Genomic DNA, 26,446 nt, shown 5'->3' on the forward strand with positions numbered 1-26,446 from the left:
TAACAGTTTTATTATTTTATTATATACACACTTTATAAAAATTCCAAACACAAACAACCCCCCCGCCCTACCCCCAATAAGAAGGGTGTTCGTATCTTTCTTAAGGTAGATCTGGCCATTTTCTATAGTAAGCCAAATTGGTTTTTATACCCTTAAGATACTTCTCTCCTCAAATATTTATATCCCAACTACAAAAATGGTGCTACAAAGGGTACACAAAAATGAGATGTCCTTGCTCTTGTTATAATACACTTAAGATTACTAAAGAACTGTGAGGATAATAAGGCAGGAAAGTTACCTAATTAAGGAATGGAATGTCTGTTACCTGTAACAAGTAGTTATTTGTTGTAATTGACACCTACCCTAAAACGACTGGTTTGTAGGGACATGGGCACATGAAACTGTGAGACTACATGCACCAGGCAATTCCTTATACCTGTTTGCAGAAGGCACATATTTCCTGCACCCTTTCTTAATAATTAAAAACAAATTATGGGAGAACCCAGTTTTAGATTCTGCCCACTTTGAGCTACTTAAATGCATAAGGAAAAGATTAGTTATGTCCAAGTAGCATGTAACAGAAGTATTTTTAAACCAACATGGTTAAGTGTTAAGATTTTTAGAAATCAAAATATTTATTAACATAATTTTAAACTAAAGTCAAAGGTAATAAATCTTCTGTGGTGATGATTTAAGTGCAAGTGATGCTGGCTTTCACATTCATATTCTTCAGAGAAAAAGCAGATCAGTTGTTCTTGAACAAGTCAATGCAGCTCTGCAAGAGGGTGACATTGTTCTGGAAGAAAACAAGTCAAAGTAGACCAATGAATCACTCGAAGAGTCCAAGACTTCCTATATATCTGTAAAAACTAAACTCAAACCCACCAACCTGGCTTTTCACAAGACATATAAGATGACAGCCAAACTGGGCCGGTGCTTTTCTTCATTAAATCACAACTGAATCACAACCTACACTCGTCCAATTTCATGTTGGCAAGTTCCTCTCCCTCAGAGGGTCTGGGGCTGCTCACAGCTTAAGAGCTAGTAGTTGCTTCTCCAGCACCTCCATCCTCCCCAGCCCCAGGTTTACTCCCAATGCAGTCATGCCAACTCTGCTTACTGTGAATTAACCTAACCACTACATAAAAAAGTTTTCTGAAGATGAAGGCTTTGGAAAGACTGCTTACGAAGTGCTAAAAATTAGTTACAGGTGAGATTTTAGATGAGATAAATGCTATTTATGTAGGACCTTTGCACAAATTGCCTTACAAAGTTCTCATTTTAAAGGAATTCAGAAAACTCAGAACATGAAGAAAATTATGTATAAATAATACTTTAAAACTCCAACTTAAAAGAACTTGGACTTAATCAAGAGACAAGTGAATAAACACATCTATGTTGTAGTCATGGTAAAGGAATTCAAAACACACAGATGTTCTATGTCTTCTTGCTTGAGCCAATGCTGATAGCCAGTGACAGTTCCCTCCTCTAGGGGCTGACCCACTTACCCTGGACAAGACAGCACTCTCAGGGGGGATCAATCTCAGCTGCACCCAGGAACCACCCAAAAAGCCATCCCCATAAGTTCTGAGTGAATCAGTCTGGTCATCAAGAAGTCTTAAAAACTCCAGAGTAGATTCTAATGTGCACCCAGCATTGAAAAGCAATGTTCTCCAACTTTCTGGGTAAAATTAAGTTGGGCATCAAATATATACAAGGAAGTGTTCTTCCTTTCTAAACCAAAAAAAGTATCAGAGGACATTTAGGAAAACTAGAAGACAATTTATTTTTAAAAATGCTTTCCATGAAAACTCCAAATAATTAAGAGCTATAATGGTATGATGGATGTGTTAAATTAGAACAAGTTCTTCAAAGTGTGCTCCACAGGACTTTTGAGGAGGTAGGGTAGCCGCCATCAAGAATGCCTTCCCAAAATCAGTAGTTCACCAAGACATTATAAATTTTGTTTTGCAGAAAACTGTTTAGCAAGTGGCTCCCATTTTTACTACAAGGGATTAAAACCACAGAGCAACTCCCACCTGCCTAATGGACACTGGGATAATGAATTGGGAAAACACTTTTTAAAATATTTTATTTATTTATTTCTAGAGAAAGGGGAAGGGTGGGAGAGAAATGTCACTGTGTGGTTGCTTCTTGCATACCCCCCAATCGGGGAGGCCTGGCCCACAACCCAGGCATGTGCCCCGAGTGGGAATTGAACCAGAGACCGTTTGGTTCACAGGCCAGCACTCAACCCTCTGAGCCACATCTGCCAGGGCTTTTAAAAAAATTTATATTTTATTTGGGGAAAAAACTCTTAAAAAAGCTAAAAAAGTTGTTGGCTTAATTTCAATACTTACCCTAGCATGCTTTATTTCCAGTTCAGACATTTCAATTAGATTCTTTCTAAATGCTGCCACTCTCTTTCGTTTGAAATTGTTTAGTTCTACAAAAGAGAATGTTTACCAAAAAAAAGTTGAACAATTTTTATCTTTAACTTCCAAATATCAGTCTTATAAATATAGTATTTCCCAAGCTTTGAAGCACAACCATATTTTCTGTTTTTATACCTAACATTTTCAGTGTATTATGCTTTATTATTTTAAGAAATGTAAAAGTGCAAAAAAAAAAGAAGAAAAAGATTTGTGCAGTACATAGAGAAGGTGCTGTGGCTGATCGAACATGTCAAAAGTGGTCTGTGAAGTTTGTTGGTGCTATTGACCTTTTGGCCAAATAATTCTTTGATGTGGGGCTGTCTTATGCATTGGAACATTTTAGCAACACCCTTGTCCCCTACCCACTAGAAGCCAATAGTGGGAGATAGCTGACATACTCAAAATATCCAGATCAATAAAGGTATTGGTGAAAATGAAAAATGGGTCTTTTAAGTTACAGAAAAAATATAACAGACTTTTTGGCTGACCCAATAATAGATAATGGGTTGGGGGGTGGTAAGTCACACATACATCAACCAACAGATTTTTCAAGGATTTTTTTTTTTTTTAACTTTGAAAGCCCTCCCTAGCTCAACTGGTGCTCTTGGCTACTTAGGAGAAAAGTTATCCTCCTGTCTATACAGCGCTTTCCAACAGAAATACAATGCAAGCAGCCACATTAAAAAGTAAAAACACACAAAAATTTTTAGTGATGTGTTAATGGCCATACCTTGGATATACTAGGCTAAATGGGTCTCCCCAGATGTCAAGATAAGCTCTCCTCCTTTCTCTAAGGCCTGCACAAAGGACCAGGACTCTACACTAACCAGTCTGTCCCCGCACACCATTGTTTTACTATGCTCCTTCAACTGACTCATATCGATTCAGCCACAAATCTTGAAAGAACTCAGACCAAAAATGAGACAAACAGGTTAAGACTCATTATTCTCTGAATTGTCTGGACTACTGTACTCTGAAATATCATACAATCAGGCTTATAAGTTGAATAAAGAGGTTAGTTCACAGGAACTAACCTCAGGCAATAAAGGCAGGCCTAAAGTGGCACCATTTTAAAACATTCATTTTTCCTTAATCCTCTCTAAAACTCCCAGAGTCACTAAACTATGGCCTATATAATAACCTGTGGTTTCAGCATAGTTTTTAATTTTTATTTATTGATTTTAGAGAAAGTGAAGGGAAGGGGAGAGAGAAAAAAACATCAGTTTGTTGTTCCACTTATTTATGCATTCAGTGGTTGATTCTTCTATGTGCCCTTACCAAGGATCGAACCCACAAGCTTGGGGTATCAGGATGATGCTCTAACCAACTGATCTACCCAGACAGGGCTCACCTCAGTAGTTCTGAAGTGTGTTCTTTTCCTTATAAATTTAAATTACCTGCTTAAAGGGGGGCAGGCAAGAATTTAAGAACGAGGAGGAGGTTCCTTTGAAAAAAATCCAAAAAATAGCCATGTAAGCATGCCTCCATGCCATCTACAAAGTTTTTATACAGAGAAGCTCTGGTCCTTACCATTAAGGCATTACAATCCTGAAAAGATAAAAGTTACAACAAAGGAAGAAAATTCCACTGTTCACAGCTATCAACAGGACGGTTCCAAATATGCCTAGATTTTGAAACTACGGGGGGGGGGGGGTGCGGGGGGGAACGTTTTAGAAAAACAGTCTTAATATGATACTGGGATTCCTCATGGGAACCTGAGCTTTGAGGGAGTGGGGAAGTGTTCTGAGAGTAAACCAAGTACAGGCTCACTATAATTGTATTTGTTCTAAAAGACACATTCATTACTTTTTGTTCTGGCATGATCCATAGCCTCTAAAAACTACAGGGCAGTGAGATCCCTTAAGGAAATGACTACATATTATACTCTTGTTCAATGAAAATGGTGCACCATCGCCTCCTCAAACTAAGCTATATTAAAAAGGAATGGGAGAAAGCAAGAAAAAACTCTGTGGATATGTACTGGAATTCAGTCATCATCACTGACTCATGATTCCTGAGGGAGTAGAGAGAAGCAAAGTTCATGCACACACACTTATATTTCCTTGCTGTCAACAGAAGGTTTAGAAGCAGGAACTCCCCAGGAGCAATGAGCATATTTAGCACCCCATCTTGTCACTATTCCTTAAGTGAAAGAACCTGGGCTCCTTCAAGAAATCGCAGTTTTTAGGACTGGAGTAGAAAAGGTGTAAAATTAGCAGAGACCGTGAAACTGCTCAAAAGAATGGAGGGTACGTCACAAGGCCATTGTCAGCTTAAAGGCACTCCTCACTGGCTAGGTCTGAACAAGTTGAACCCCAAAATATGTTAGTATAATAATAAACTTTAAAACTATTTTCAAAAATGGGAACCCATGATTCTAATAAAGGTAAGAAAAAAATAGAGAAAAAGGGGAGGCTTGTGCTTAAAGGATGTCAAGTGCTAATCTGGAAAGGGAATGCCAGAACTGGGGAAAGGGGAAAGTTGCCCACCTGCAACCACCAGAGTTAAGGTTGGCTCAGGCAAGAACCATCAACATCGGCTACATTTTGGGGAAAAAGTTTGACATGCATGGTCTTAAACAGTCTCCCCAATAAAGTGCTAATTTAGTGGCACGGGAAAAAAAAAATTAACTACACAGTGGAGTCCAAAATTCGTTGAGTGGGTAATCAAAATTAATACCACAAAACTTTGAAATTGCTTAGGGGAGGATGGACAGAACATGCCCTCAGATACCACATCCTAAGAAGGACATATTATTTATATATAATTCTGTTGGAAATGCACCAGTAGAATCTAGTCATGAGGAACTAGACCAACCAAAAATGAGGAACGAATCTACTCGTACAAAGAGATTAGTCTTCAAGAGGGCAAAAAGAGGTTGAGACGGGTTCCTTCCAAATTAAAGGAGACTTAAGAGCTGTGACAACTAAATGCAATCCTAGACTGGAGGACATTACTAAGACAAACAAAATAAGAATGTAGGTTGTGTTATACTGTATCAAAGTTTACCAAAGTCAGTAACTGTACTATAGGGCAGTGAGAGAAATGTAGTTTTCAGGGGGAAAAAAACAAGCTGTAATATATAAAACTTCATCTTAATCTCAAATGGTTATAAAAAACCCAACATGTTTATAAAAACACACAATGGAGCACATTTTGCAAGTGACAAAGCAAAAAAAAAATTAAAAAATAAAAACAACCTGCGGACAGATACGGACCCCAAGTAAAGAATGTAAGTATGGTGTTCTTTGCACTATTTATGCAACTTCTCTCTGTAAGGGTGAAATAATTTACAAATAAAAAGTAAAGGGTGGCCCTGCTCAACCTTCTTTTGCAGATTCAGAAAGCTGTTCAAATTTCTGGCAGCATTCCTGCTGGTGTGCCTCAGCCAACTTGACATCTTTGCTTTTTAACCGGGCCTTATCCAACGCTTTGTTTGAGTTCTCATAGTCAATGAGGGCTTTGGTACGTCTGTATAAGAGATCCTGAGAAGAAAAATAACAGATACGACTTGGCAGTTAAAATATCCCAAGTACAATGGTGCCAATGCAGTAACTGAAATGTTAGACGGCAAGAATCTAATCTATTTCTACAACTCCCTCTCTGTTACTAGTTTTTTAAATCTCAACATTAGGCTGGAAACAACTCTTACAGCATTACCAAGTGCTTTTTTTCATGTGAAAAAATAAAAAACCAACAGTGAAAACAAAGATTTCCTTTTCTAGAAAGTAATTTCAGAAACTTAACCACTGTGTATTACAGTATGTGCAGTTACTGCAGGGTGAGTCAAATGATGGGAACAGGATGCAAGTGGGCAATGAGGTAGTAAGAATATCCTTATAACTCTATCCGGAAAACCCTGCCTTTAGGGGCAGGGTGTACTCTGAGGATCTTACAGCAAAGCAGGTGTTACCTTAGTACCTAAAATGGAAAGTTAGAGCGCATGTATGACAAATACATTAAATTCAATTACATCCACTTTTGTGTATATGCAAAAAACTTGGGCCTTTATCATCTGCACTTAAGTCCATTATAAAGATACACTCAACAAAAGTGTATAAAAAGTAAACAATTTTATACACTGAACAAAAGTGTATAAAAAAAAAAAAATCCAAAGACAAAGGAAAGATGCCGAAAGACAAAAGTAAAACCAAAATATGGAGAAAATAATGAATTTCTACATCCTGATGGCACCCTCCTGTTATATATTTTCCCTAATTTTATGTTGCCCGATTCAGCATGTTTTGCAATACATAATTCAAACATGTTTGTTCAGGACTGTGTCGACAGTGAATAATGCATGTTTCATTCCAAAAGGTTGTCCTACTAGCCACCTAGTCTTGCTTTTAACAAGTAATGCTTTATGACTCAAAGGCCACAGTGACAACAACAATTCCATAAAAACTCACAAGTCCCAAAATCTTTTCTCTGGCTCAGAAATAGCCCTGTAGGCAAGCCTTCACTTATGTCCCGCATCCAATTACCTCATAACCCACAAAACTATTATCTGTCTATTCAGTACCACCCCTACTGCTCCCAAGCAATAAAACTAAGGATACAGTGCCACAAAAAGGCATATGAATGTGAAAAGATTTCAATCTAAAATGGATCTGAAAGACATGATATGAAGAATCACATGCATATGCCTGCAGAAGAACAGAACTTAAGAACTAAGAGGCTAATTTCCTGTAAATGTGGGATTTACAGAAGACCCAGAAGAATTTCCCGACCAATGAACAAGCCACCCATGAACTTACTGCTTGGGACAAGCACCCTCAAACAATGAACTCGCTACTTGAACTCTGGCTGGACTTCCCATCTTTGTGCCCTCCTTGCCCATAAATACAACTGGCCCCAAACCCTCACCAGACTCAAGCGCAGTATTTGCTACAGCGTGTTTTCCAAACTGCAATTCTTTTGCTATTCCTCAATAAACGGAATTTCTAGTAACTCAAGCCTGCTCAGTTTACATCTCTATTTAGGTCCACATCGCTTACACATACAACCCTGACAAATTCCTATCTTCCTTCATTTGTAACAAAAAGAATACATCTCTAACATCAGACCTCTTATGGGATTATGGCAGGGCAAACTGAAAGAACTTACTTTAGCAGCCTCTATGTTGAGCATGTAATATCGGAGGAGCTCTGTCACCTTTAAATCTTCATCTGAGGAAACTCGACTCTCTATTTTCTATTAAAATAAAATAAAGGTCACCGTCATCTAAGTAGAAATCCACAGGTTATAAAATATACAATGAAGACCAACGTAAAAATTCTTACCCTAAGCTTTTCAAATAGTTCAGCAACCTTCAACAGGTACCTGAAATATATACATGATTTTAGTTTAAGATCTTGAATCATGTATGACATATGATCTTATCAATACTCCAAGAAATGAATGGATAAATTCAGGAGTCCTAGCCATTGGTGCTTCAGAATTAATTAATCAAAGTAGTGCTTTTATCATAGTTGACCCAATCTAGTAGATAAGATGATTATAAAATTGAGCACATTTAAAGTGTCACAGTCATGGGTGTCAACCTCTCCTGGTATCCCTTCAGCCATTTTGCCATGCAGAACTTGTGTCCTTAGTTCTTATCCAATGCCAAAGTCGGGTTCTAATGAACCACTACCATGTGTATCCTAAAGCCATAAACATGTACTATTTCATCTTGGTTCTGCCATCAGCTGACTTCCACCTTCAAATCAGAAATACTACCTTCTATTATAACAAGCCTAGGTGTTACATAGGATACTGTACACACCAAAAATAGCCAGGACAGAGAAACTGAAAAACTCAAATTAAAAAGAAGCTCAGGATCAGATTGGGGTCATTACACTATCCTTATGACCACTTTAATCAAATCTCTTCAAGTTAGTCCACACTACTGTCAGGTAAAGTGGCAAGCACCATGACGCCAGAGACCACACAAGGCAAATTTCAAAGACAACTCCAAGATTAAAATAATCAAAAAGAAATGGAAACATCTAATAAATCCTTGACAGAAATAAAGGCTTTAACAAAACAGCCACATGTTTGGTAAGGAAATGCCCTCTGAGTCCTCTACAAAGAGTCTCTGTTTGGAAAGGGAGATTTGAGTTGCTAGAGACTATCTACCCTTGATGAGCTTGTGCTCAAGAACAGAACTGAAACTATGTAGTCATTATTCATTACACTTTTAATTATACAACCTAATCATTTTCGATTAGAGAATTAGGGGAAAAGCTTTTTCAACAGAAACTTACTTTTTGATGACTGTGGGCTCTTCTAAAGCCAGGCTATGCAGGCAGGCTGCAGTCTGGATATAGTCATCTGCAACATCTGCAGAAACAAGGGCAGCTCTTTTTATATGAACAGAGTTGGCACATTAGCAAAGCTATGTGGCTAGTAGGTGAACAGTATTTACTTTTATGAGATCTGGTCATTTTGTCAGCTTTTGCACATGAATCCTTGATCCTATTATAATAGTTAATGAGGAAATTCTTCTCTTGCTCAAAGAAGTCATCTACCTCCTAAAAGAGGAAAAACAAAACTTAAGAGGCAAAACCTTTAAAAATATGAATGTATATTTTATATTAGAAGAAACATTAAAAAAAAATAAGTTCATGCGTAAGTTTAATCTCTACAGACCAGAGAAATACAAATTGACAAGATACCATTTCATTCATACCCAAGACTAGCAAAAATCAAGTGTTGGCAGGAAATGTCAACAGAGAACCATTCTGAAGAGCCATTTAGCAATGCCCTATAATACTCCAGTATCCTAATATCTAGCGATTCTGCTAGAGCAACAGTACTGCCTAGTGCATTGCTTGCTAACTAATCTGGGGTACCACATCTGTGTGTGAGTTTGTGTGTATATAGAAAAGGTATGAATCTGGTTGCTTTCAGACTGAGAGGCAATACTGGAATCTGTCTGGTGGGCACCAGCCAGGGACACTAAACACCCTGCAATGTGTGGACACAGGACAGTCCCACACACCTTAAACTGTGCCAATAAGACCATCAAAGAGCTCCCAGATTTCTGACAATGCCCCTGTAGTTAGCACCTATATTCTGGGATCCTTATACTCAAACCCCAAGTAACAAAGTTAGACAGTAAATAGTAGCTATTATGATAACACAATTAAAAAGGAGGTGAAGGGACTGAGGAATGAAGAAATAAGTCATACCTATTAGATTACTAAGAGACTTGATTTTCTAGAGTAGCACTGTCCAGTAGAAATGTGTGAGCCATACGTGCCATAAAATTTTTCTAGTAGCCACATTATAAAAACAGACAAAATTACTTTTAAAATAAATCAGTGTATCTAAAAACAAAAGTATCAGTGAGATTCTTGAAATCCAGCACGCAAATAAAAATTTGGTATCTTAATTGCACCAGATAATTACATGCCAAGTGCTCAACTGTCGTATGTCTGGTGATATCAAAATGGACAGTGTATTTCTAGAGAATGGAATGAAATACTACTCTTGTAGCTAATTAAAAAAAAAAAAAATTAACTTCTCTACAGAAAAGGAGAAGATAAACAAGACTTAAGTGTAGAAAAGTTCTTATCCCCTCTCCAGAGAGAGAAAGGGATATTTTGGGAAGAAAAGTGACAATTCAACAAGTAGATGAAAACAGCCAAAATTTAAAAATAATTACTACATTTCTGAGAAGTTAATTTGTTTCACAAATCTTTTTTGAAGAAATAAAAGGTCACCTATCCACACAAAGTCAAGAATTTTCTTCAACAACTAAAACCACTTACCTTAACTCCAGAAAAAAGGACTTCATCAGCACTTTTCACCACACTTTTGAAAAAACCACCAAACATCTCTTTGGTATTTTTCCGCCTAACACTCAGCTGAAGGAAGAGAATTCCAAAAGAAGAATTTATGGTACATATATTTTTCTAGATTCTTTTAAAGAAGTCCTGAATATATTCCAAGTAACACTGTTACTAGTACAGGCACACACACACAAAGATTTAAGACAAATTCCATCTTAACCACCAGATCTAAAGTATCAAATGAACAGCTAAATCTAAATACAGGTCAGAATTCTCAAACTGTGACTGAAGATATTTTGACAACTGGGAACCAAGTCTTAATACTTTTAAGTCCTTGTAAAATTATTGTTTTGTTCTATGTTCTTTACCAAACTTCACTGGTTAGAAGACAAAATTTCTAAGCCGGGGCTTGTCTCATACATATTAACAGAAACATTAAAACAAAAAACAAACCAAAAAAACCACACACGTCTTTTGTCAATAAAAAGGCAGCTAAGCCCTGACAGTGTGGCTCAGTGGGCTGGGAGTTGTCCCATGGACTGAAAGGTCACTGGTTCTATTCCCAGTTGGGGCACATGCCTGGGTTGCAGGCCACGTCCCCAGCTCGGGGCATAAGAGAGGCAAATGACCAAAGTGTCTCTGCCTTTCTCCCTCTCCAAAATAAATAAATAAATAAATAAATAAAATCTTTTTTTAAAAAAAAAAAGGTAGCCAAGAAGAAAAATGTGGATCAATTTAAGTTTCTTCTAACAATCCTAAACCTAACTGAAAGAGAAAACTAGTCTTCAGAAGGGGAAAAAAGGTCAAAATCTTTAAGGAGCCTTTTTAAAAAAGGCCTTACGTAATTATCTACTGGAGAGAAGAAATGGCATCTACAAAAGGTTTCCACTGAGTTGGAAAGAAATTCAGAACTTTAAAAGTTAATTTTTCAGGAAATACATCAAGTATATTTTTAAAGTCCTGTACATTTTACTGGATCATGAAAATGGAATTAAAAAAATGCCTTACATCCTGATCATATTCCAGGAATACATGAAAGTTGCGATCTTTTTTGAGAACAGGGTGAGAAGAGAGCCGCTGAAGAAAGACTTCATGGGAGGATACAGTCTTCTTAAAGACAGCGAGATATTCACTAAAAGAGAAGCATTTAGTTGGTACCACTCAACTAGCAACCACTACTGCACCCAGTTATCACAGTTCTGCTCATGCCACTAAACAAAATACCTGAACATGACCTAAACACTTTGGTATTACTTTGTAACCATTTAAGTAATAAGGTAGCTGTCATTTTGGAATCTGTAGAATGAGCAAACGAAGAGGGAAAGTGGTATTATAACTGGGGTTGATGGATCAAGTCTGCTAAGCCCGAAACCTACATGCAAATACTGCTGGTATTTAGCAGCCAACAGAACAATGGTTTCTTTAAAACAATGAAAACTCTTTAATTCTGCAGCTATATACACGTAGCACTAAGTCTAATAAGGCCCAGAATTATCATAAATTGTAACACACTCAAAGCACAGATAAAGAGAATAAATTTCATTTTGCCACATCAGCATAAAGCTGATGAATGTTCTACTGAGAACCATCCCAAAGAACTCCCCTAAACTCCCAGCCTTTAAAAGCTCTCAAGACCAAGACCCAGCACTCTCCCTTCCCAAGAGTCCATCTCCTAAATTCTAAGGGTCCCCACAAGACTTGCAACCAGGGGACAAATGAACAGGGCAGCAGTAGCTCATCCCAGGCTAACTCCCTGAACCTGTCTCTAAGGCTTCCTTTTCTCTGATTTTTCGGTGAGTCAACAGCAGCCAGTCAGTCTTGGCTCATTTCTTTCCCATAACATTTCTTAAGAGCCAAAGCAGCCCCACCTAGACTCTGTAGCTTCTCCTAAGACCTTCTTTGTTTCAATAAATGTACTCTCAAAATCACATACACACACACAAAATAAAATTATAAAGTAGATTTATGTCAATCTAGACATTAAAGATCACCCTAAACTTCCTGATACAAACTTGAGTCTTGTGTTCAGTGCTTTTATCCTCAGCAATGGTTCATGACAGTCACTCAAGTGACTAATTCAGGACATGGGAGTTATATGAGCACTGGCCCTAGACAGTAATATGGGCTTGGGGCAGAGCATTAAAGACAACTACTGAAATGAGCACTGAATTCCAATACACTGATGGTAGAAGAGGGGAGGAAGCCAAGATAAGTTCAAGGATGATTTCAAAAGAAACTAATGCAAACCTCCAACCACAATACAGAATAAAAAACCCTTACTTATGTGAATTAAATGACAGCCAAAGTAAAATAAACTTTCCTATAGACCTGGACTTCTTCTAAACCCTCAATATGGTTATTATTCAGAATGCTTCTTTGTAACAGCATTCACTGTAACCTACTTCAACTACACTTGAAAAATTATTTATATATAGATGCAAAGGTTTTACTTCATTATGCCAGACCAGGATTCCATAACAAGTATGGTCTATATAGGGGAAAACTACTTGTCTATTGCTGTTAGTGGCCCCCAGGAAGTCAAGGTCAAAAATTCAATACTATTCCCCACACTCTGCAAAATGTTGTTTAAGAAAGAACTAGCAACTGTTAATTAATTACTACACTTAAAAAAATATTGATCTACTTACGCTTCCAGCTCTTGCTTCATCTTGGCAAATTCTTCTTTGGTCATAGACCCTTCACCCTCCCCCAGTTTCTGCATCTTCTCTCGAGGGCCGTCGAAGTCAGGCTTTGTAGGAGCAGGTGGAATCTGCAGCAGAGGCAGGTAACTTGTGAGTAAATTTGCCCCAGTAGTGATATTCTAGTTGGGGCCTATGCACAGGAGGCAGCCAGCCCTGTGGGTCAACCTCTGTTTCTCTTAACCTTATTCCTTTTGGCCATTTAAAACTGTTCTCCCAACAGTTTGGCACTCACCTGATCAGATTATCTATTCTGGACAATTGATAGGGTTACAATAGTGTTTATCCTGCATCAATGTCAGTTTAAAATTTATTTATTACAGTCAGTACCAAAATAAAGCTGATGAAGAATCATCAAAATTATAGTCTCCAAAATTCAAAAGGAATTTTTAATTCCAAAGGGTAATCAAAAGATTCTATTATTTAATGAAGAGAATATTTTTAAACATAAGCTTCAGTACTAATTTTAATTATTTGGCCAGATTCTTCAGTCTGCCTCACAAGACAAACCACACTAATTCTCCTTTAAAATCAGTAAGTCTCTTCTTTCAGCCATGCATTAACTCTTGAGAGCCGAACACAAAGACAATGGCCTCCTTTACTCCCTGAGCAGACTACAACACTTTTGAGAAATGTAAGACTATATGTTTCTATTCATTTATAGCTATAACACTATTCTCATATATTTTTGACTTTAACAATAATGGTTAGCACATATCTAGTTGACAGATGAAATCAGACTTTTCAAAATCCATTATGAAAAATAAGTAAAAGTCTCTTTAAACAAATGAAAGTTGAAGAAACTGGCTTCAGTAATCACCTCATTTCCCAATGTACTTACAATAAGCCCAGCATAGTCTGCAGTTTCAGAAAGAGTGTCATGCAGCCATACAAAGTCTTCATGTTGTCTTATAACAGAAAAAGCTGGGCTCTGAAACGTGGGCAGTGTGGTCTGTAAAGAAAGGAGAAATTCACTGGTAACTACCACTTTTAGATAAAGTGGTTTGAGTTGCTGGGCTGTACTATGGGAAAATTCTGAATAAAACTTCACAGTGACATCTAGTAAAAAACAAAAAGCAGCAACACAACATTTCCTACCATTATAAAAAGTCACAGCCAAAATTCAACACATTCTTTAAGGAATTCTTTTCACAAAATTCCATTTCCTGCCCTGGCTGGTATGGCTCAGTGGATTGAGTGCTAGCCTACAAATCAAAGGGTTGATGATTTGATTCCCAGTCAGGGCACATGCCTGGGTTACAGGCCAGGACCCCAGTAGGGGGTGCTCAAGAGGCACCCACACACTGATGTTTCTCTCTCTCTTTCTCCCTCCCTTCCCTTCTCTAAAAATAAATAAATCTTAAAAAAAAAATCCACTTTCAGGCCAACTCACGTAGATGTAATTATGTTCACATTGCCTTTTTCAGTAACTGATGTATGCGAGTCAAGCCACTAAGGTATTAAGAGAAAAAAAATCACGTGGGAGAAAACCTATTGATATTTGCTTTATTTAAATCAGTGCCTGTTTCTTCACCTGTAAAGTGGGGATGATAATAAAAAAACATAATAAAGTTGTAATAAAAAGACAATTAAATCCATGTAAACCCTTTAAGACCTTGCCTGGTATAAGGCAAGCATTCAATACATTTTAACTAATTTAAAAGGAAGGAGGAGGCTGAATGCATTCCTGGAAGAACTGAATCTGAGAAATTAAACCAGATTGGCATATTGCTTTTGTCAAATTAAAAATGTAGAGACAGTCTTCTAAAATACGCTGGGTAAAGGCCAAGAACTTAGTAAATGTGGGGGAAAAAGCAAGCACTTCCCACACATGCAAATTAAAAACAAAGGTGGAAGATTTCAGCCTTGGAGGTAGATGGCTCTGCCTCCATCACTTCATCTGATTTGCTCCCTCATAGAGCAGAGTACAAGCCACATTTAACATCAGCAATGCCTTAGGGTTCTAACATAGTGGCAAATGCTGCAGAGCAAGAGCACCTATTTAGAGGCTCACTACAAGATGAGGGAGGTGCTCACTTAGTAGTGGTTCTACACTATGAACAAATGGCAACCCTTTCAGTCCAGGAAGTCTCTTCTCGCTGTCACTGTAAATAATAAGACTGCAACCCAGCATTGTTTTTATTATGGAAGTCAATCTGTCACACTTACCTTCGTGTGTACTGTAAACTTGACCTTATCTCTCTCACTGAGTGCATCAGGTATGTCAATCTGAAGTGAGGGATCAACGTTCAGGTCCACAGACACTGATCTCAGCTGAAATACATATTTTTGGTTGTTAATCTCAAATCCATTTTAGTCTTAAAAAATATCCTTCCAAAAATGGGGGCGGATACTTAAAAAAGTCTATACAAGATCATTTTGAACAAAGTCAGCTGAGATAAATCTAAGTTAATTTGAAAAAGCAGGGAAATGTGCTCCTAAATGCATGGATGGGCCCAAAGTATTCTATGATCTCAAGAAAGCAACTATGATTCTAATATTATGTGCCTTAGTACATTAAACTAAATACTTGGAAGTACTAAGAAGGCTTGACTAGATAGGATGAAGTCTTTAACTTCTTACATAAATGCCCAAACCACAAAGAACATTCAAGAGGCATTAACCAGACCCTACATATATCTGAAAGAAGAGACTAGGAAAACAAGAAAACAGTCATGTGGTATGGGATCCTAGGTCAAAAGACAAAATTCCGGCTCAAGAGTGGACCCATTCATATGCAGGGACTGTCTGAGAATAGAAAAAATCTAGACAGAAAAAATAAACTGTAAAAAAACTAACAAAGGCCCTAATTAGTAGAATCCCACTGTGGTTACATATAAGGGACAAGTGTGAGCACTGCCCTGGAAGCAAAAGCAAGAGATTTTTTAAGTTAGACAGTCAGAGGAAAAATAACATCCAACATGTTTGCCAGTTTAAAAAGAATTTTTGGAAGAACTAGGCTGTTAGGAAAAAATGGTTAAAATGGTTTTCATACCAAATTTTAAGTATGATAAATTCTCTAATTCTTAAAGCAGACAAGCCAATGGTCAATATGAAGGCCTGACACAAATGAGGCATGAAACTGCATGAAACAAACATCTCGTCCCCTCACCCCAACTGTAAGCTAGTGCTGGAAGTTGTCCTAACACTTGCAAGGAGAATGCCCAGTAAAGATTGGAGTCAAGATGAGAACAGGGAATACTGTGGTATTTCCGCCTAAATTTCATTTTGGATTCTTTTCTTCAAAATGAAAAATTCAAGACCACGGACTGATAGACTTAACTTTTAAATTTAGAAAAAACTGTTTCAATCAGGTATAAAAAGATTACATATACCCACCAAAAATGCATCCTCTCTCTGTATCTTAGAAACTGTCGGTTCTTCCCTTTTCCCTTTAACACTAAGAAAAGATTTAAATCGCAAGAACCAAAGTTAGTCCTGTAACAATGGCTTTCCTCTAAGAAACAAGCATCAGGTTATGTTACCAGAGTTTGATTTTAACATCAGGTATTAGTAAGATCACAATATACTTAAGTTCCTGACACCTCAAGCTAAATACTTCTCCAAAGTAAGTTCTTGATGACTCCTACGAAATATTTGCTTTTTTGGCTTAATATTCCTATGTCCATTTATAACTCTCTACAAAGATAAGCCTCAAGGTCAGGGATACTTCATTTTGTCATAACTGTGATTCTAGCTCTGACGTATTTCTGATAAAAGCTTGCTTCCTTCCTTCTGGTAACTTACCACTGGGCAAATACAAAGTTCAAAAAGGCCTCAAAATATACGGTAAAATTTGACTGTAGAGTCTACTGAACACCCCACCTAAAGTTTGCATCTGTCAGTCAGACCAGGAACAAAGTGGGCAGGTGCAACAAACATAGTTAGAAAGATGGGGCTGGTTTAGGTGAATTTCCCTGAGCTCAGCAACAACTGACATGTTTCATGAGATCTCATTTCCTAAAGAAGTCACAAATCCCGGTTTCTAGCCATCTCTCAATTTCTGAACATGGTGACAATCACTATGAGCCAAGCAATCTTAATGGGCCTGTGAGCTCCATACGGACTACTTTGGAACTAAGGATTGAAAGACCTAAGAGGAATGTAATCTAGTAAATGAGGTTTATATATAAGCACCACAGTCAGAGCTACAATAAACTTTACTAGCTCTTTTTTGTCACACTGAACAATTATCTTCTGGTTTCAACTCTTTTCCCAGACCCCTAACCATATGGAAATAATAGCCGAGACTATTTACTATATTATTGTCTCCCTTTCTTAGTCATGAGAAATAGGGTTTTTGGTATGAGTGCAATTGAGGACACATTTAACCAATAGTGGAGCACATAACCCTACAGAAAATAAAGCAGATAAATCACCACAAGTAAAAAGTTGTTGAATTAAAACTTCTAACTCAGCACAGCATTCTTACTCCGGAAGCATCATGTGATGCTCAGAATTCCTTCTTCAGCTCAGTCAACAAAACCAACGCCCCATGGTCTCATGCCACAGTACTTGCTAAATAAATCACCAGGATGTAGGGTACAAGGACTGGGTTGTATCCCTGCATATACTTTCCCCCATTCACTCACTTTCATCCCCTACCCTAAATAGCAACCAAAGTACTACTGCTGAGTACTGCTGGCCAACACCAAGTCTCTGACTTGGGCTACATGTGTCAAAATGCCAAGAATGGCTGTTTAAATCAGTAGTGAAAGGCAGGTTTCAGAACCAAGTCAGGTTAATGTTTCAATTTCCCAATTCCCTTAGGACTTGTGAGAATCAAACTTAAAACATGTATTCTCAAACAATGGAATGTAAGTTTTAAAACTAACTTTCTTTTGTAGATTTCTACAGAAACCATTGCATTACATACCCAAAGCTTTAGATGGAGTTTCAGCCCCCAATGGTACTTTCCTAACAGATTAATCCTTACAGTTAGGATTACAATGATCTTGTGACAAGGGGGGAGAAAAGGATAAATAAGTACTGCTTCATTTAGAAAGCAATTTTTAACTGTTTTTGGAACTCTAAATGCTTGGTAAGGGAGTATGAAAAAGAGAAAAGCTGATAGAAGAATTCCTGTGCATTTCCTCAACCATTCATTCACCAGCCTGCCAGCTGGGGTACATGACACTGGCTGATGGATAATTCTGCAGAGCTCTGAGCTAAAGGACCACTTTTGGTCCAAATCCCAATTTATGACTCACTTTGGTACAAGACTTAACACTATCTGCAAAGCTTCCTCTTCAAAAAAGGTTTAATGTCCCACAGATGGCAAAGGGCACCTATGTGACTAGATGACATGGAAGGCTAAATTCTGAAATTCAGAACCCACAAGAAGAACAGAGGAGATACGTACAGAAGATACATAGTAAGTGTTGTTATGGTAACTGCAGACTCCAGTTTACAGTAGTGCCATACAGCCAAAATAGCAAGACACAATGGAAAGGAAACCACTGCCATAGTAACTCTGATGTGTTAGAATGTAAGGTAGGTGAACAGCCATTAAAATAATTTTTTTATCCTCACCTGAGAACATTTTCATTGCCTTTTTATTGAGAGGAAGGGAAAGAGAAACACTGATGTGAGAGAGAAGCATCAATTAGCTGCCTCCTGCACATGCCTAGACCAGCAAATCAAACCCCATCCTTTCGGTTACAAGATGATGCTCCAACCAAGCCACACCCACCAGGGCTGCCATTTAAAATTTATCCAGTTTTGTACAGAATATAATTTTAAAAAGCTGAATATGCCTGTCCCTATATATCTCCACCTTAATTTTAATGTTTCAGGGAAACTACAACCGATAGACAAAACTACTTGTATTGGGTTGACCAAAAAGTCAGTTTAGTTTTTTTCGAAACACAAAAGACACATTTTTCATTTTCACCAAAAACTTTATTGACTTGGATTTTGAGTATGCCAGTTATCCCCTCCCACTATTGGCTTCTAGTAGGTACAGACCAGGGGTGCTGCTAACCAACCACCTTCCAAAGCATAAGACAGCCCCACATCAAAGAATTATTTGGCCAAAATGTAAATAGCACCAAGAAACTTTGCAAACCACTTTTGACATGTTTGATGAGGCACAGCACGGTCTCTATACACTGTACAATCTTCTCTTTTTGGCAATTCAGTTGCATTTGTACTTTTTGACATACTGTACATAAAGCACAGCATGTCAAAAATGTTGCATATTACCTACCATTTTCAATATTAAAATGGCTGCACAAAAGTTCTCCAGTTTTGATAAGTTTTTAAAAAATGCATCCTGATATGACTGCTGTCACAATGCAATCTAACAAAATTGTTTCAAATGAAGTTAAAACTAGAGCCACTGTATGGGAAAAAAGTAACAAATTTTTTGGCCAACCTAATATATATACATATTTAAGTGTTTTTCTGGTTTCCATTTCCAAAGCAGAAGCAATGTACTTATTAGCCAGCACATATTACATCAGTGTGTCTTCCCTTCAAACTGTTCCTCCTAAGGATTTTGCTTTGTTATCTTTCATCTCACTGCCTAAGAAATTAAGACCACTACCAAGGACAGTCACCCATGAATGGTCTGTCAGCAGCATGAAGCCAAAACAGAGGCAAGAAGTCTGCCTCCTGGATCACACTTTCATTCTGATCAAAGGAGCAGGAAACACCATCTTTCATCTAGAAACGTAAACGTTTGCCTAGTCCAAAATTCATTAGTGAGGAAATAAATACAAAAATATTCTGCCTGCAGATACACAAGGTTCACATGACACGTACTTAGTAAACAACGTATTACTTTGTTACTGTTTTAACTCACAGGAAGTGCTCTATTAGAAATTCTTAAAAAAAAAAATTCAAGTAACATATCCTTCCCCAAAGTATGATTCAAGTACTGGTACTCAAATTATTTGTTATTGTTTTCTTCCAACCTGAGGGTAACCTGTAATCTGTTTATCTATTCTATCCCAGCTTTTCCTTATGGCAGTGGTGCATGAAAATAATTGAATTAACTCTAAGCAACGAGCTCTGCTTCTACCACTATTTGTTTCTCATCTCCTGCCTCCCCCTTCACCCATAATTGGTTCTCCCCTTCATGTATTCAGGTATGCCAGTATCATAATAGCCTCCAAGGATAACAGAACCAAAGTCTTATAGAAGATCTCAGTCTACAAAGTTATGGAAGTTAGTCATAAAATTTAAAGAACCAGAGAAAGGGCCACAGCAAGTGATCAGATTTCCACCACTCATCTTGGTGGGATGGGACCCAGAGGAACCCATCCCTGCTGACACCAACCACTCTTACCCGTAGTCCACCAACACACAAGCTGTCCATAGTAGAACACCACAGACAGCAGGACATTTGGAGGCTACTTAGCACCCAGTTCCTAGAACAGGAATTGAGGCTTGGAAGAAGGTCAGTGCAGCGTACTCAGCGAATGGATAAACTCAATCATCATTTCACAAGGCTGCAAAGCCCATGAACTAGCCTAATTCCAGCAAGGAACCAGAAAGATTAAGTTGAATTATTGGCTTAAAGAACATTCATTTCAAGAAATCCATCTAATTACCAGATACATGGATTATTTTCAAATGAGTTCACAAAATGAGAAGGGCTGAACTATGTGATTTCTAAGGATCTTCTAGCACAGAAATGAACACAGCTGAACACAGATGAAGCAGCTAAAAAAATGAAAAACTAATTCTTCCATTCGAAGTGAAAGCCCTTCACCCACTACTTAATCCCATCAAGGTCCCCCCCCCCAAGTTGCTTGGTGTATCAAGTCCACTGCCCTCTACTATAATACAAACCCAACACGTTACACTTTACTTCTGTTGATGAAGGCATTTAAGAGCATTCACTACCTAACCTTTAGGATCAAACCATGATGAATAGAAATAGGTTTAATAAAAAAAATTACCTTCACCACCAACAAAGATTGTTCAGCAACATGGAGAGCTGTGTGAGCTTAAGCTTGTATCATAAATGGCTATGACACAAATGGCAGCATGGAGAGAAGGCTGCCTGCTTCCTGGTGACATTTCTTCCACACTTTGAGTAGGAAATACTACACATTTCCCAGATCACTTAGCAGTAAATATTCCAGTACCTCATTTCATCATTTACCAACAGCTTTGTCCTACTCTTCAAGCAAGACAAAGTGAAGGCCCAAGAAGTTGGATTGTGCATTTGTACTCATCATTAACACTGATTAGAATGAAGGTTAGGGGCCTGCTCCTCAAAAACAAGTTAACTATAAACTCTTGAAGCAAAAAGTGCATGCCACAGCTTAATATAAGCAGCTATTCTGAGAAAATTACACTTTTCTCTCCAGACCACATCACAGTACCTGGAAAAGTTACACCAAATTTGTAAAAAGGAAAGGAGAAGGGAATCTAGCCAAGGATGCAGTATCTAAACTGAGGAAGTTCAGTTCCTCCTCTGAGCCTCTAACTGCAACTTTGCACACTCCTCCCGTGGTATTTATGGTTTGCCTTTGGGGTATGAAAACAGTTGATGAATGTCATGTCCCTCTTTTAGAGGGGCTATCTCTTAAGACTAACTCAATGGCCAATCAGGAAACAGGTGTTGGAGATGAAGTTTTCTGGAAAGCTAGATCAGCAGAGAAACTTTAAATTTATACTTGTAAAAACAAGTTTACTACACTCCCATGAGACAAGATGTCCTCCTGCAGCCATCTTCCTTCACTGCTTCAAAAAGAAAAAGCAGAATTACAATGCTCTGAAACTTTCCTGAAAATAACTGGGTTCCTTAAAAGGATGTTTCCCTAAATACTACCTAATTTCACTGCATGCACCTTCATTCACTTGCATGGCTATTGGAAGGGTATTAACCTACAGAGAACTATTCTTGCCTAATTTCCTCAACCAAACCAGGCCCTGATAATAACAGAGGAAAATGTTTTAAAAAGCACAACTTTAAACTAAGTTCTACCCCACAGCACATTTCTCAGTGAACTTCAATTCTAGCCCACAGTGTACTCAGTGCTGTAGCACGAGCGCCTCAGGTTTCCATGATCCAAAGTGGGCACTAAATTCCAACACAGTAAATGCACGGTGGCCTCTTTGCAACTTGAAATTGCCCAGAACCGATGAGGGAAACCACCTCTTACCATCTTTTGATAATATTGGGGAATGAGGAGCTAATTCCCCCAAAGACAGTCAAAAATGCTTGTTTCATAGAGCGTGTTATTATTTATTTTTTTTTAGAATTTATCAATTATAGATCTGAATATCCTCTGTAACGCAACCTGGACCCCCTCATATCACACCATTTTAGAAAGGGAAGTTTAAACCAGTGATCCCCAACCAATGAACATTTAACAATGTCTGCATATATTTTTGACTGTCACTACAGGAGGGAAGGGAGCTACTGTCACCCAGTAGAGGCCAGGTACACTGCTAAACACCCTACAATGCACAGGACAATTCCCCACAACAAAAAATTAGCAAGCCCAAAATGTCAACAGTGCTCACGCTGAAAAAACCTTGGTTTAAACTAAAGCTCTACATTCGGTTTTAGTCAGTTACCAGGTTTCAACACCAAATGGGAATTTAGATCTCAGGATCTAAAAAATTCCCTAATAGCCTCCACTGGCCATTTCTTCCTACAGCCAAAAAAATATAAGATCATGGGGATCTTAAAACACTCTGTACAAGTTACTGATCTAGAACTAAGGCTTGGGCAGCTTTGATTAAGTTCCACTTCCAGAATTTAGAAAAGAAAAACGATGTCAAGCCATTAAATGTAAAAAACGTCTATCCACAAAAATTAGTCAATTTGGAATTGCTTCTGTATTTATTGGTCAAATACTGGACTGTCCCTACAATAAAACAAATTTTACATTCTTCCACCCACTATGATAGAGAGTCAAGTGTCCCTACAACAACTTCCACATCAGTTAACAAAACACTGCAAACCAGAACAGCACCAAGAACACTAATGCCTGACTCTGAGGAGACACCATCCACCCACAAAGTCGGTGTAATTAACTACCAAGTTGCAATAGCACTACTGGGACGGGCTACCACTGAGTCCTTGGCAAAGCTTTTCCTAGGCACTCAACTTACTTCAGTCTATTACCAATTTAAGTATTAAAAAACAAAAATAGTCATGGGAGGCAATCAGGAACCACACTCAATTTGTGATAGATTTGTTGGACTACTGAGGAGACTCATCACCACAAAAGTATACACATTGAATCTAAGGGGGAACCTAAACATGATGCCCAACTACTTAAATGGCTTTTCGGTAAATAGAAGGCCCGGAGAACCCAGAAGCAGGAAAACGACTGGAGATAAAGGTAACTTCCAATTATTTCCTCCCTACCCACTAAAAACTCCAGACCCCTGAGAACATCCATGGGCCGGCAGAGGGTTGCACAAATACTAGATTATGAAGATGGAGCCCAATGGTATTAATGCTATACTTAACTTTTTCAGAGGCTACACTTGGTAAAACCTTACTTTTCTAAATTTAAAGATCAAAATACAATTATTTTCTTCAATAGAGAACGAGTGAAAAACCATGCACTTTTCCCTTAAACTGCTTTTTGGGACAAGAGACAAATCCCAGCACCTTCAGCTAAATGAAAGTGTCAGGCTACCAGATATAGACGGATATTCCTTTCAGTTTTCGCTAAATTAGAAAAAAAAAAAAGTACTTTACAAGCATTCAAAAATCCTCGAGTCAATTATGTTTCCTTCTTTATTAGTGGACCTAAATCCCACAAACCTCTACTCTCATGGAAATTCCAAAGCCTACAGTTGAAAAATATAACCTTCTTTCTATAAAAATATTTGATTAACAAAGGTGTTTTAGGTAACATAGCTTTGCCTAAGATTTTGCCTCTTGTTAATTCACATTTGTTCCAAACTTCCTTTAGGTTAACAGTAAAAACCATCTAGATAGATGGTCCACAACACAGAACTAGAATTAGATCAGGAAGCAAAATAAAGCCATGTGTTAGGGTGAAAATTTAGTGAGCTTTATTATTCTTTATCCCTTAATTTAAAAAACTAAAGGAAAATAATACTTTTCCTGTAGCCACTAAAAACCAGGAGGCAGGAAATAGCCTTCATAAACCTCCCATTTTGCTAGATTAGAATGATGGACAAGTTATTTCAAATACCGGCTATCATATACTGTACTAACAAACAGGAAGGCCTATTGAAGCAGTAAAGTCCTTTTCATCAGCTGTCTAAAACATTTTGGGTCAAGAAAGAAGTGTGTGTGTGAATCAAACTGCCATCATAATTCCTATTCAGCACCTAAACTTCTAAACACAAAACTACCTTCAAAATGTTCTAGAAACAATCATAGTCTCACTTTGAAACATAGTTCTCACTTTGTTTTATTAAAAAGAGTTAAGTTACTTCTTTCAACTTTCAAAAAATAAGAATACTCAACCAAGACCCTGCTATCCTCAACACAAAATTGCACTTCAATAAGTAACTTAGAAATGATACCTTGTTGGGAACAATTTCGTACTTAACTAGGGGAAAAATAGTCCCTCCAAATAAGACTTGTAAAATAGATGTAACATTCTAAGATGTCTTCCAGGTTCAATCTGAGTACACTTTGTTTTTTTCTAGATAACTTTTCCCCCCCATTTTTTGTCAGAAAAACTTTTGTTGATGATTCTGCACACATGTGTGGTTCACGTCAACTTCCATTAATTGTGACACTAATTCAAACATAAAGGCAATAAACAAGTGGAGGCTTGTCTCTAATTGGCCACAGTAACCTGCTCTCACTGTATGGGTTGGCCAAAACATTGTTTTTTTCCGTAAGATGGCTCTAGTAGCGCTTAGTTGTTTTTAACTTCATTAAACAATTCTGTTAGATTGCACTGTGACAGTTGTCAAATCAGCGTGTGTAAAAAAAACTCACCAAAATTGGTGAATTTTTGTGCAGCCATTTTAATATTAAAGATGGAAGGAAATACACAACACTTTCCAAGAAAGCTAAAAATGTAACTGAAATGCAAAAAAAAAAAAAAAAAGATTTATGCAGTGTATGGAGACCGTGCTGTGATGAAACGTGGTTTTATAAAGTTTCTTGGTACTACTGACACTTTGGCCAAATAATTCTTTGCTGTGGGGCTGTCTTATACATTGGAACACGTTTAGCAGCATTCCTGGCCTCTACCACTGGAAGCCAATACCGGGAGATAGCCAACCTACTCAAAATATCCAAATCAATGAAGTTATTGGTGAAAGTGAAAAATGTGTCTTTTATGTTACAGGAAAAACAACGGACTTTTTGGCCAACCCAATAGTTACCTTCTAGACCTCAAAATTCAAGCAGCATAAAAATAATCTACACAAACACTCAAATTTTAAAAGTAATATCTGAGTTCAACAAGTATTTGAGCACCCAGTATTACAGAACTCCCACAGTGACGACGCATTAATCTTTTATGAAGTTGTAACAAAACATGCTTCAGATATCTGACTTAATGAAATTTCCCCAGAAGTTGGGCCAAAATGAGTTTCCTAAAAGGGTGGGGAGGCCGTTTGGAGGCAACAAAACCAAACTGTCGTTTGTCGCTTGTTAAGTGGATTTCGAGTTTCCCGTCCCGTCTTCACGAATTCAAGGTAAGCTTTAAAAACTTTTTACTTAAGAACACATTCTCGGGTCTCCAAAAACTCACCAGGCGCCCTTTCGGTACTGGACACCTGGCCGGGTATCACCAGGACCGGTGCCGCCTCTCTGGTTCTCACCCCCCGGGTCCGCAGGGAGGTCCCCAGGCAGCCCTCAGGGAGAACACAGGGCGCGCGGGTCCGGCAGGTGCTTCCCGCGTGGCAGAATCCCTCGCTAAGAGACACGGGTGCACGAGCAGCCCCAAAGCCCCCATGAGACGAAGGAAGAAATGGGGGACTCCGGGAGGTCGGCGGGGCCTCCCGTCCTAGAGCCTGCAAGTGCATAAGGCCTCACCTTGCTGCGATCCTCCTCTTGCTGCTGCTGCTGCTGCAGCAACTCGGGAACCGCGGCCATGGCGACGCGGGCCTCGAGCGCGGGCTGCCTGGCTGTGCGAGGAAAGAAAAAGCTGGGCCGCCGCCGGACGCCTTGGGGGGCGGCCGCGGCACCGCCTCCAACTAGCTTCCTCACCGGACGGCGGCAGGAAGCCTCGGGACTCCGCCACCATCCCAGAAGCCCCAAGAAAGGCTAGTGGAGCGCCACGTGCTCCCCCAGTGTTTCCTCCCCCGTTCCCGCTGCCGTCCATCTTGGAGCCGGGCAAAGAAGCTACGCGAGTCCTACCCTCACTCCCGGTCACGCGTAAGCCGCTGACCACAGGTACGCGACAGGAACGCAGAAGCTGAAACACTCCCTGCCAGGCGCGTCTCAAGAAAGACGGTGCCTCTGTGCGTGGAACTTTACTGTTCAACCAGAGTCCAAGATGGCGACAAGCTGTGACGTAAACCAGATCTCGTGAGAGCGAAAGGGCGCGATACGGAGGCGCCCGCGCTTCGGCGGGAAAGGAGGGACTTGCCCAGGATCGTCCCATTGTCTACCGATGGGAAC

At 38.7% G+C, this 26,446-nt stretch overlaps 1 protein-coding gene and 1 non-coding gene across 3 annotated transcripts; both read right to left on the minus strand.

Moving 5' to 3' along the window:
* SNX5 (sorting nexin 5) lies at positions 1–26,446 on the minus strand. 2 transcript variants are annotated; one of them, XM_045194562.3, is made up of 14 exons: positions 26,183–26,446; positions 25,859–25,950; positions 15,082–15,186; positions 13,754–13,864; positions 12,862–12,983; positions 11,222–11,345; positions 10,193–10,288; positions 8,845–8,950; positions 8,684–8,759; positions 7,718–7,757; positions 7,542–7,628; positions 5,761–5,920; positions 2,361–2,446; positions 1–796 (listed from the first exon to the last, which is right to left on the minus strand). In XM_045194562.3, exons 1-14 carry the CDS (start codon positions 26,427–26,429, stop codon positions 746–748), a joined length of 1,503 nt encoding a protein of 500 aa, XP_045050497.2. In that variant the 5' UTR covers positions 26,430–26,446; the 3' UTR covers positions 1–745. The 2 variants fall into 2 exon arrangements, with proteins under 2 accessions (XP_045050497.2, XP_053782214.1); XM_053926239.1 differs by lacking the exon at positions 25,859–25,950 and having other exon boundaries at positions 26,183–26,321.
* Positions 20,126–20,362, minus strand: LOC112304313 (small nucleolar RNA SNORD17). Its single transcript, XR_002974755.2, has one exon. It is a non-coding gene; the product is annotated as a small nucleolar RNA SNORD17 (small nucleolar RNA).

Source organism: Desmodus rotundus, chromosome 6 (genome assembly GCF_022682495.2).
Source record: "Desmodus rotundus isolate HL8 chromosome 6, HLdesRot8A.1, whole genome shotgun sequence".
Classification (NCBI taxonomy): domain Eukaryota; kingdom Metazoa; phylum Chordata; class Mammalia; order Chiroptera; family Phyllostomidae; genus Desmodus; species Desmodus rotundus.